Below are 12703 nucleotides of genomic sequence, written 5' to 3'. Positions count from 1 at the left end.
TCTTTTGAAACCTTTTATAAATCCATGTTATGACAATTGGTGGGCACATGTGCTATATATTATTAATTGGGTAGATTTGAGACAAATGGTAATATACTGTCACTAAAACAAGTTTATATTATAATTTATAACACAAATTATATTATACAGTGTGGTGTCCAAACTTGGTATCTATCTGCCGATTTTCAATTACATATAATATGCTATGTAGTCATCTATTTTTTCTATAAAAAACCAACAATCAGTCACTTGTATACCTATTTTATGATACTATTGGGTGCACTCATACCAATTGGTTTGGTCTCATTAGGCATCGCTGGTATACCCAGAGTTGATGTCCTATTTAAACCAAAATACGAGTAATTATTATAATATAATTGGCGCAATAAATGTAAATGTTTGCCTAAATATAAGTTATATGTTTAGAGTACCTGGGCGAGAAACAACACTTTTCTTTTTTGGCACTCATATACATATTATTGCTTATTTTTCGGGAGTTTTAATAGGATTTTTATTGCTCAACAAAAAATATATCAAATTAACTCAGGTTTATAACTAAATAATTATATTTTAATTAAAAAAATATTTATAACAAAATTATTTAATTTAATTTATAAGGGATGGAATAGAATAATCTGGTCAATAGTAACAGTTCTACTAATAAGCATACCGTTTGGCACATATACCATATTACAGGAGGACATTCCGCCCATAAATTATACACTAAGCAATTCGGTATTATTTGTTTCGATATTAATTTTATGGTCGGTATGTATTTCGTGGATTATATACAACTGTGCCCTCAATAAAGCCGGTATTTTGTCAAAACTTCTTTCGGCAAACTTTTTTCAACCACTGAGCCGATTGTCATTTTGTGCTTATTTAACACATATAATGCTTATTTGGTTTAATATAATGCAATTAAGGTTTCCTATCTCCATAAATGTTGCATCAATTGTAAGTAATCTAAGTTTTTATAAAAGTAAAATTTATATTATTTTTCTAAAAAATCATTTGATTACTCAATTTATATATATTTATCATAAAAAGGCACAATTATTCTGTGCAATTGTAATGCAAACATTTGGATCGGCACTTATACTATACTTGACATTTGAGGCACCGTTTGTTAACTTAATTAAACTCTTATTTTTAAAACAAAAGTCAAGAGTAAGAGCAATGACTGGCGATGAAGATATGGATCACTCGGTTAACTCACAAAATACTATTAATATTAATATGAAAAATCAAAATAATAATAATAAATAATTACTATTACTAAAAATTATTCATGTGTTTCATAATTTTAAAATAATAATTATTTTATATAAATTATTTAATATTCAATAAAAAATTATTATAAATAATTATAACTTGTTTTAACTTTAAGTTTAATTTAATATAATTTATAATTAAAAATACAAATAACTATATACAAATATACAAATAATTTCATGTGTTTCATAATTTTAAAATAATAATTATTTTATATAAATTATTTAATATTCAATAAAAAATTATTATAAATAATTATAACTTGTTTTAACTTTAAGTTTAATTTAATATAATTTATAATTAAAAATACAAATAACTATATACAAATATACAAATAATTATATAAGAAAGTTTTTCATATTAATTAATATTCCATTGATTTACAAATAAAATAGTTATTTATGATACAGTATTTTGTTACTATAATTAGTCTTAAGCTTGTAATAAACAAATATTATTAACTAATTTACAAGAAAATAAGTATACTTATACCCAAATGATTGGTTATTGTTTTTATACATTACGTGCTCAAAGCCTTATAAACGGTTAATTAAATTGTTATTACATTAATTTTCTGTAAATAAAATGTTAAATTGTGTGCAAAAATATTTAATTCATGTATATATCACAATATGTTTATAAAATATATATATATTATAATAATTATATAATCACAGACTTTGATTTATGTTTTTCTTAATATGTTTTATAAAGAATATGTATGACTAATATTGAGCACAAATAGTATATAAATATCTGAATATCTTTGAGTTGTTTCAGTAAAAATAGTTTGAAATCAATAGTGATATTTAATACATTATTTCAATTTAAAAAAAATTATCAATTTAACTAAAACATTGTTTAAAAATGTTAAATTTTTTATTTATATGTTTACTATTACTTGTATTGAATGATAACATGCAATGTGCAACTGTTGGTGGGTTTGAAGCTCCCAGTACTGTAAAAGCCGGGGACAGTCTATTATTAAACTGTTCGGTAACTTTCACTCCTGAGGAAAGACCTAATTCTGAGATTAGTCTAACAAAAGATGGACAAGAATTTTATAAATTCAGTCGTAAATGTTTGTTATTTTTGTTATTTTTTAATTAAATAATATTAATTAAAATATTTCTTAAATTAATTGTTGTTAATTGTAGCTATGAATGAGGATTTCAAAACAATTTCAGGCATTGAAAGATCACAAATGGATTCAGTAATGAATATTCCGGGTTGGGTTCGGTTGAATAATGCTAACAAACACTTTCAGGGCAACTATGCCTGTATTGTCACCACTAATGTTAACAACAACCCGTCCACACAATCCATAAATAAATACATTTATTTTGACTCTTCTTTGGGTGATTTCAGACAAAAAATAAATAGTAGTCAACCTTTAAATTCATTGTCTTTGTTATCAATTATTTTGCTAACATGTTTGGCAACAATTATTTAAATAATTATATAAAAGTTATTTTTAAAAATCTATAAACTAACTATTCAATCATATGCAATCTAAAATTTACTTATATTACTGTACATTTGCATTTTGATATATATTTTTAATGTGTTAATAATGCAATAATAAATATCAAATCAATAAATCAATAAATTATATATTACATATAATTACTAAAAAACAAAATGTATTTTATAAACTTGAACTCTATTTTAACACTAATTGAAACAATAAAATTAATTGAAAAAATTAGCTTAATACATGTATAAATATATAGTATACTAAATATATTTAAATTAATGCTAATACATTCTATAAAAAAATAATCTATATAATTGACAATTGGTAGTAATATATTAAATTAAATTATTAAAAATATTGGAAAAATATTATTTTTAATATTTATAATAACAGTACTATTAGATAATTTAATGTAAATAAAGTTGTAAATATATCATAATTAATTTATTTCAAAATTTTTAGGTTAAATTAGTTAATTATAAATATTAAACAACCATTAAAAATAAATAAAATATTTTATTATATAAATTAAATAGTTTTTTAAAGATTAGTTATTACTAGATGCTGAATACTAATTAATTTTTATATTAACAAAACAGAATATCTGAATAATTATATAAAATAATTATATTATGAATATCAAAATATATTGTTTGTTAATACTGTAGCTTAACAATCATGCATTTGAAAATGGCTGTTATACCAGTTAAGTTAATTTTTGATTAAGTTAACATTTTTCTAGTTAATAAAACTAATATTTTATATTATTAGCAATTTCCATTAGTCTATTTTAACAATAATGGCAATATTAATGGGACATTTGTCGAATTTCTTAAAATATTGAATGATAAGTATAATGTTAGGTAATAATAATAATAATAATAATAACAATAAATTAAAATTAATTTATTAATAAATTAAATTTTTAAAATTATAGCTACGAAATTATGAGTCCTAAATCACAAGGATGGCTAGAAATACTGACAATGATTGCTAAAAATGTATTATATATATATATATTACTATTATTATTATCTATAATTAATTAAATTGTTTGAATTATGAATCCCACTAATTATGATTTGAATAGGAAGTGGATATGTCGTTAACTCCGTTAATACCAAATCACGAAAGACTAGCAAATATGCAATTTTCGCGAATCATATTATTTTCATCATATGTTATGCTAAGCAAATCACACGAACAACAAAAGGATAGTAATATCATTGACCACTTGTCGACCATCGGGTCTCATGTTTGGCTAACATTTGTCTTTATCTCAATTATCATATTAATGATGAGCTATTTTGACAGCTATTTATTTGATACATTCAAACAAATAAATTTATGGCATATTATTAGAATGCATTTGAATCAAGGTATGTTTGTAAACATTTTAATAAAAACATTTAAAACAAAATATGAATTTATTATCTATTACTCCCATTTCATTACAGTCTATTTGATTGACATAAAATTGAATGGAATAACAGCCCTGATCTCAATATACATATTGTGTTATATGTGGTTTTGTATACTAATGAACCAATTAATAGGTGTCAAAATAATTGTAGTTAAATCCTATAATGAGATCAATTCAATTGAAGACCTACTGGCTACTCATGGGGTAGTTCCCTGTATTTATAAGTCAACTACACTTCAACAATATCTAAGTGTAAGTATTCCAAGTTATATAAATTATTATATTATTTTTTAACATTTTAAAAGTAAATTTACAGAAAGAAACCGATAATACATTGCATAAAAAATTATGGACTCTCATAGACCGTAATCAAGAATTATCATTACGAGTGATCCCATCGAAAGTGGGCGAAGAGTCTGTCGGTTTCAACAGACTATTCTTCAGTAAACTGGTCAGCGGTGGTGTTGTTATGTTTGAACCTGATTTTCAAATACAATTTGTTAAAAGTGTTTATTGTCGACAAATTGTTGGTATGCGATGGCATCATTCACCGCCAATTGATGTGTCGCCCATTAGATTTGCATTTGGATACAGCAAACACTTGAATAATCAAAGCATTAAATTACTAAATAATGTGTAGGTTTTTGTTTGATTTGTTAATTCATATCAAGTTATATACAGTTTTTATATACAAAATATAAATTTCAGTTTTAATTATCAATATTTAGTTAAGTTAGTTAATAATTGTAATATAATTAAAAAAGGATTCAACAATTACTCTCCAACGGAGTGATGTCCCGTTGGTTTACAGCGTCCGCTTCGTTGGCCGACGCGTTTGGCGGACATAACCAGTCATCAGATCGGGCAGAGTGTGAGTCATCTATCAAACAAAACTTTAAACACCAATACATTTCCATATCGTTAAACAATTTTCAAAAATTTATACAAATATTATCATCAATACTGATACTATCAATATTAACAATTATTATTGAAATTTTCATTAATTATTTTAAAAATAAATATCAAGTAATTAGTGTGAAAATAATATTAATTCAACCAATTATTTTTGTTAAACAATATATATTTTTTTAAAAAGTAGATAAAATAAATATAAGATAAATAATTATTTAATTAGTTAATAAAAGATTTAAAATAATAAGTGTTTTAATTTATAATTATTATATTATACATTACAGATAAACATAATTTAGCAATTATTATAAGTAACGCAAGTTTTTATTGATATTTATTAAGTGTTAAAATTAACAATTTGTCTAATTTGATTTATTAAATTAAATATTGTAAATAATACTTTACCGGTATAACAGATTATTTTCATTTATATTATCTAAAAAAATATGAACTCATTAAAATCAAATTATTTATAATCATTTTAACAATAAAAATATTATTGTGATATTTCAATATTCAATAAATATTTTATATAAACTAATTTAAATAAATTCGATATAAAATTTACAATAGATATTTTTATGTTAAGTTTTTCTTGAAAAATATTGTTGAAAATTAAATAAAAATCAATACCTTATTACAATAAATAACAATTATATTGAATTATAATGTTTAATAAATGATGTTTATTCAAAATAAACTTGTTTATTGAATTTTATATTTTGTCTATTTTACTAAAGTTTTTGTAATAATTACAAAATTGAATAATAAGTAAGTACTATAAATAAATAAATAAAATATTAATATATGATAAAAATTATATTTTCTCTTGTATTTATTATTGATATTTTAAAATTATTATAATTATTATAGTAATTTTAAAATATCAATAATAAATACAAGAGAAAATATAATTTTTATCATATATTAATATTTTATTTATTTATTTATAGTACTTACTTATTATTCAATTTATTAATTAGCTAAACTACTGAAACAATGTTAATATTTATTTATAACAATCTATAATAGTGTTTATTTGATTAGCAAATAATTTTTATTGCAGTTATACATAAAAAATAAAATTATCAATAAAGATAAAATAATAAAATTTGTAATATATATTTATGTTGCATAATAATAAATGTAATGTAACATTTATATTTTTATATTATATGAAAATCAATATTTAATATATAATTTATCAAATATGCTATTATTGTTACAATTTATAAGTAGTATCAAATAGTAAATATCAACTAATAATTTATAGCAAAATTTTGATTGATGAGCAAAAATTTAGCATATGTTTTTTATTGTTTTTTGTTGTTGTCTATTTATATACTTTTATACAGTAAATTACTATTAATTTTTTAAAGAACAATAAAATTTGAATTAAATATTTGTTTTATTTTTGTTTGATTTTTTATTGAGAATATATTTTTTGTTAATGGATAAATCCTATTTAAAATAGTTTCGATATAAATATTGATAAAATATTATAATAATTAGAATAATATGAAAATTATAAATATTTCATAAGTAGATAACATTATGAAATAGGCCATTAAAGAAATTAAATAATAACAATAATATATTTAATAGTTGTCTTAAAACTGATTTAATTTTTGTAATATATTATAATGATATTATTTTAAGTTTGTAAGAACATAAAAAATATTAATATTGAATATAAAAAATTATTAATATTATGAAAATATGAACATAAGATGGGCAACAATACCTGTAAGTTTTTAATTAATTACTTTACTATTATTATTAGAATATTTTATTTGATAATAAATGTTAATAAGTGTATAATTTGCAAACAGTTTTTTCCATTAATTCATATAAAAAATCATGAAATCAATAGCAGTAATCTCTCAATTGATGGAAATTTTGCTATATTTTTGGAAATAATTAAAAATCAAACAAATTTAAAGTAATTTAAAAATAAAATATGCTTTAAATAGATAAATTATTAAATTATATATTTTTTAAAGAAATGTAATAAAAATGCCAAAAAAATTAAATTATGCTGAATTAATAACTATGCTTAAAAACAATGTAAGTTTAATAATTTAAAAAAAATACAAAATTAATATATTTTTTATTAACTATTTTAAATAGGAAGCAGATATATGTTTGACACCAATATTTCCCAGATATGATATATTGACATTCATTTCATTTACTAAAAGCATATTTTCGGCCTCTTATGTAATTATGAGTAAATCAGTGAAATCAAGAAAAGAGTCGGATTTAACTGATTATCTCAAACAAATTGATCCAATGGTTTGGTGTTTTATTGTCATCAGTTATATAATATTGATTGTAATGAACAGATTAGATAATTATCTGTTCAAATCTGGAAAACAGGTTAATTTATGGCATATTATACAAGTATCGCTTAATCAACGTAAGCATAGATTATTGATTTACAATGTATCTAATATTTACATAATTTATTATACTGTATTAATATTATAAGTTAACAATAATTAGATTTATAATAAATATGAATCTTTAATATCAATTATAGCCCACACAAGAATCATACGATTAAATTCTGTGACTTATTTGTTATCAATTTTTATTCTATGTTTTTCTGTATTAAACTTTTCATTTAATTCAATCATAAGAATTGATAAAATAGTTGACAATAATTATTGGGAGATTGACTCAATTGAAAGTATAGTTGACGCCAAAAATGTTGTTCCCGTTATTTACGAGTCTTCATCGTTGGAAACACTTTTCAATGTATCTATTATTTGGAAATGTTATATAAAATAACTTATAATTGTTAACTATATCTTTCCTTTTTAATTGAATAATAAAAATCTAGACTACAAACGATTTAAATTATCAACAAATAAGTCGTTTAATATACAATAATAGAGATCTCTCATTAAAAACTTTTCGGACCGACGTTATGACAGAAAGCGTTGGATTTAATAAAAAACTTTTTAGATATTTATCTGAGGGAAGGATAGCCTTATTTGAACCGGACTATTTTGTTGAATTTCAAAAATGTCTATATTGTAGTAAAATACCAACATTACGATGGCATATAGCACAGGTAGAATTACCTAATATTATTTTTGCTCTGGCATATAGAAAAGATTTTGATATACAAGTTATAAATAAAATTAATTATATGTAAGTACAGGTATTAAAATACTTATTATAAATGATTATCAATAAATAAACTGAAAATTTATTAATAAATTATATTATTTATAGTATCCAATTATTAGTATCAAATGGATTGATGACCAAATGGTTTTACGATACAATTAATGTCAATAAGCAGTTCCGCAATCAGACGACCCAACAGTGCATTCAAAGTGGTGGCCTCAATGAAAAACAGTCGTCACAGTTTTATGACATCAAATTGGTTAACATTAAAATATTTTTGTTGATAATCTTGATATTAGTTATGATATCAATACTATTTCTAGCAGTTGAATGGTTTGTATATATGTGGTTAACATTAATTATAATAATTAAAATATGTGTTTCAATAGTTTGAGGCCAAATAAGTTGATTGCTTTACTCGAAAGTATATGACTCGTGTGACAATCAATTGTCCCAATAAATTGATTAGTTTTTTCAATTGACATAAAATACAGTATTTTCATTAATTACTAATAGACAATGAAATCATAATTATTGAATTTACATTTATCATATTACAATTGATCTATTGATTTTTAATATTTATTAACTTAAACTAAATAGTTTAAAAATTTTTGCTTTTAAAAAGGTAAATTCATTGTAAGTTTTTATTTTTATTAATAATTCAAAACTAGATATAAATTTTTGAATAGATTATTTAAATTTATCAATATTAATAGTTTTAAATAATTTTAAAAATATTATGTTAAACTGGTATTAATGATATAAATTTTTATAATATAAAAGATAAGTTAATATTTAAACAAATTATTAATTATGTAAATTTAATATTTTATAATTCAGTGATTAATAATGTGTTGCATTTGTAAAATAATTTTTTTAGAAAATAAGAAATCATTATTTGAAAAATATATAAACAGAAAATAAATTCAATATTTTTATTATATTAATCAATTTTTAATAATAATAATAACAATAATAATAAGTATGCTTTAATCGCTTATTAAAGGGCAGTGAAAATGCTACAAAATTATGCTAGGTTAGCATAAAAATTAAAGCACAAATAATATAAACAATGTAAATAAAGTTAATTTGTTTCTAGTGTTTATGTTTACAAAAACCATATTTTATCTACAATTGTCTTAATTTGAATTAAAAAACAACAAACTTAGAGAAAACAACAAAATATTACAAATGTCTAAAATAAATTAAATTCAAAGTTTAAATTAATAATCAAAGTATTTGTAAAGTTTGTATATTTATATAATTATGTTTGTTTTACATCTATGCAAATATTTTATATTAAATGTCAATTTTATTATTAATCAATATCATAATATAAATTTTATTAATGACCATAATATAATGTTTATGTTATATTATGATATGATTTTTAATAATATGAGTATAAATGAGATTTTGATAATGAAATATATGTTTCTTATTGTGTTGTTTTAAAAATGTTGATGAAATTCACAAAAAAACAAAGATTAATAAACAATCAAAATATTATCAAAAAACACTTCAAATTACTCTACAATTATTTATAAATTCAACCAAATAGTATACCAACCGTAAACTATTGATTAAAATACTATTATATAAATTATTACAAGTGTTTATCGTAATTAAAAGATATATAATTCAATTAACAAATAGAAACAATATATATTCAAATGTAATATATATATATATATATATATCGTAGTATTTTATTGTTAAAAGGTTGTGTTAATTTGTAGTATAAGATTAAAAGTTATCTCTAAAAATTAATTGCTTATTAAAAATTTAAATAGCGTTTTAATTTTTTCTCATCATAAACAGCATTTCAATTACTAATTATCTGGATTTCAATCACACGTCGATCCTATGAATCTTTTTTTCAAAAAACACCGGTAGCTATAGATTAATAAGATTTATTTTGGTTAATATCATTTTTATTAATTAACAATTATTTTGAAAAATATATCAAAAGTAATGATAAACCAAAATAAGAAAAGAGAAGAGAGAGAGAGAAAGAGAGAGAGAGAGAAAGAGAGAGAGAGAGATACAGAGCGATATTGAAAATAAATTAAAATATTTTTGAGCAAAACTCAAGATTTTTTAATAAAAAAAAGTTAAAACATGTTTTATTATCATATGAATTGCTATTCATAACATGCATCTATGCGTTGTTTTTGCATTGAATTGAATTCAATTTAATAACACAAAAAAATGATTATAAAGTTGTATATTTTTTCATTGTATTATGTGTTTAATATCATATATCAAATATATGGCAATCAATTATTGTGTATAATCTTAGTAGGTGTGGGCGGTGTAGAGCTAGAGCCAGTGCTACCGGGACCTCCACCAGAACCGGAACCAGTATTTACATGCGACAAGTTTTGTCCAACTGTCCCGTCATCGGGACTGTTGTGAACCACAGAAAAAAATCGGTCTTTGAATAAGATTTCATTAGAAATATAGATAAGTATATAAAGGTTTAAATGACAAAAGTATGTGATTTTTGAAAGTAAATTAAATGAGTAAAAAAAGATAAGTAATAGAATTTAACAAATATTCTACAATACCTTCCGCTCCAATCATATGAGGCGAGTCGACCTCAGTGGCACCGGTAGGCATGAGCCCAGCCATCATACCATAGTCTAAGTTTTCGTCCAATGGTAAGAATGTTGAGGCGCCGGTATTCCATCGAGGAATAGGTGTTGTGCGCGGTGTGGATCGGGGTGTAGTTGCCGGTGAATTAAACATAGTTGGACTGATCACACCTGACATTGCACTTACTTGACTCATTGCAGAGGGATATGTAAATAGCTGTGAAAAACATTACTGTTAGTAATTTAATGATCTCCCAGTCCTACTCAGTCAACAAATTACCTGTGAGACAGAATGATGTGAGACGTGAGAGAATGAGTGGTCGTGTCTGCCAAGTGTTGTGAATGGACTGTTGACCACAGATCTGTTAATTGGTGACACTATACTATCGCCAATGCATACATTCATAGCGGCACTGGTTTGAGGCGATGACACTCTAATATCTGTTGTGTTATCTCCGCGCACGTGTTGCACAACAACACTGGCTGCTGATGAGGTGTCGTGTCCACCGTTGACCATCGTTCGGGTCGTTATTGGCGGACTGGGAGATGAATGAACAATCATCTCCGGTGAACAGGACTCTATGGGTGATCGTATTATAGGAACAGGTCTGGCCATAGGAGCAGGTGGTGGTGGCGGCAGCATTGAAATGGACGAGTTGTAGTAATGATGCTGTTGATGGTGTGATGGTGTCGACAACTTAGGACTGTTGTTAGGATCAATATCATTGTTCTGTCCCTAAATAAAACATTATAAGACATGATATGTCATATTTTATAATATATTTCATATAATGTTGGTATGAATAGCAATTTATATACCTGTGAACAGTTACCATTATTTTGAGCCTCTTGACAGACCAGATTCACAAAATCAGACAATGTATCGCCATTTTCCTGATATTTTCCCGGAGGCAGTGAATAATATGAATTTTGTGATGATATCGGACCAACTGATGTACTCGACGCTGAGCTCACATTTAGTACCGGTGAATGTGAATGTGATAAATATGAGTCTTTTAATTGATTTACAATACCTGTTAATAAATAAATAATTATATGTAATAATTAATTACTATTTAACCTAATCAATAAATATAACAGTATTTAACTACATGTACCTGGTACAAACTACCTGTATTAATTTGTCAAAATGCCAAATAGCATTAAAATGTTAACTAAATTAATTAATTTTTTGTTTCCCTTAATTAATGAATAAACAGAATGAATATTATTTTAAATATTTGTTATCGAAAATTGTTTAATAAATTATTGTTAAGTGATAATTACTTGTAAAATTATTATACAGTAGATGTTAATATAAATTTATTTATTAAATCTATATTTTCTAATAAATAATTATATATAATATAGAAATTTCATGGGCCTATAGCCCATCCCACTCTGTTACTAAAGTTAGTGATGCCTAACGTGTGTTCACAACCAGACAACACAATAAAAAACTTTTACACACTTTGATGAGTGGTTTACACAAGAAATAAGAGAAATGTTACCAAAAAAAAAAAGTCAAATTAAATGTCAAATGCTATCAAATAGTGTGACAATTGATGTGATGCTTAAGCTATAACATTAAAATTTTCAATAAAACTTTTTTTTTATTTATATATTTTTTTATGTATATGCAGTAAAAGTTTCCTCAAACATACAGTAAGGCAAAGGATAAACTATAAGAGAAAAATTATAAGCATTTGTATTGAAGCGTTTGATTCAACACATTGTCGGGTAATTGTGAGCTCGAGTTTGACGAGTGTCTCAGCTTTTCATATAAAAACTACTATTTTTATTTAGTACTCAAATTAATGGGTTGTCCTCATAGTGTCGGTCATATTGATTAATGTGTAAACACTATGTGTGTGT

At 23.1% G+C, this 12703-nt stretch overlaps 2 protein-coding genes across 8 annotated transcripts in view; one reads left to right on the top strand and one right to left on the bottom strand.

The window, feature by feature from the left end:
* The first annotated feature begins 2011 nt into the window (after positions 1-2011).
* LOC128959961 (uncharacterized) lies at positions 2012-2839 on the top strand. Of its 2 annotated transcripts, none has more exons than XM_054306004.1 (2): positions 2012-2350; positions 2433-2839. In XM_054306004.1, the coding sequence occupies exons 1-2, from the start codon at positions 2143-2145 to the stop codon at positions 2726-2728; spliced, it is 504 nt and encodes a 167-aa protein (XP_054161979.1). In that variant the 5' UTR covers positions 2012-2142; the 3' UTR covers positions 2729-2839. The 2 variants fall into 2 exon arrangements, with proteins under 2 accessions (XP_054161979.1, XP_054161978.1); XM_054306003.1 differs by having other exon boundaries at positions 2014-2356; positions 2433-2837.
* A 7205-nt stretch (positions 2840-10044) lies between these two features.
* The window catches only part of LOC128960665 (nuclear factor 1 C-type-like), a 28720-nt gene continuing 26061 nt past the window's right edge, over positions 10045-12703 (bottom strand). For 3 of the 6 annotated variants that reach the window (XM_054306810.1, XM_054306809.1, XM_054306814.1), the window contains 4 exons: positions 11648-11862; positions 11109-11564; positions 10802-11045; positions 10391-10668 (listed from right to left, as the gene is read on the bottom strand). In XM_054306810.1, the coding sequence (XP_054162785.1) occupies positions 10511-10668; positions 10802-11045; positions 11109-11564; positions 11648-11862 (1073 nt within the window). In that variant the 3' untranslated portion in view covers positions 10391-10510. Of the gene's footprint in view, positions 10128-10390; positions 10669-10801; positions 11046-11108; positions 11565-11647; positions 11863-12703 lie in introns of those variants that run through there. The other 3 variants (XM_054306813.1, XM_054306811.1, XM_054306812.1) reach the window with 3 other exon arrangements.

This window comes from Oppia nitens, unplaced genomic scaffold (genome assembly GCF_028296485.1).
Source record: "Oppia nitens isolate AA-2021 unplaced genomic scaffold, nextdenovo-longstitch-racon4-pilon3 scaffold4_pilon_pilon_pilon, whole genome shotgun sequence".
Classification (NCBI taxonomy): domain Eukaryota; kingdom Metazoa; phylum Arthropoda; class Arachnida; order Sarcoptiformes; family Oppiidae; genus Oppia; species Oppia nitens.
The sequence above is the reverse complement of the archived record's forward strand: the minus strand, read 5'-3'. Positions and strand labels throughout refer to the sequence as shown.

Bases quoted from the DNA above. Each gene is read 5' to 3' on its own strand.
- LOC128959961 (XM_054306003.1), top strand. From the start codon at position 2,143: ATGTTAAATTTTTTATTTATATGTTTACTATTACTTGTATTGAATGAT. The intron at 2,357-2,432 runs GTTTGTTATTTT...TGTTAATTGTAG, and splicing joins TTATAAATTCAGTCGTAAAT to CTATGAATGAGGATTTCAAA.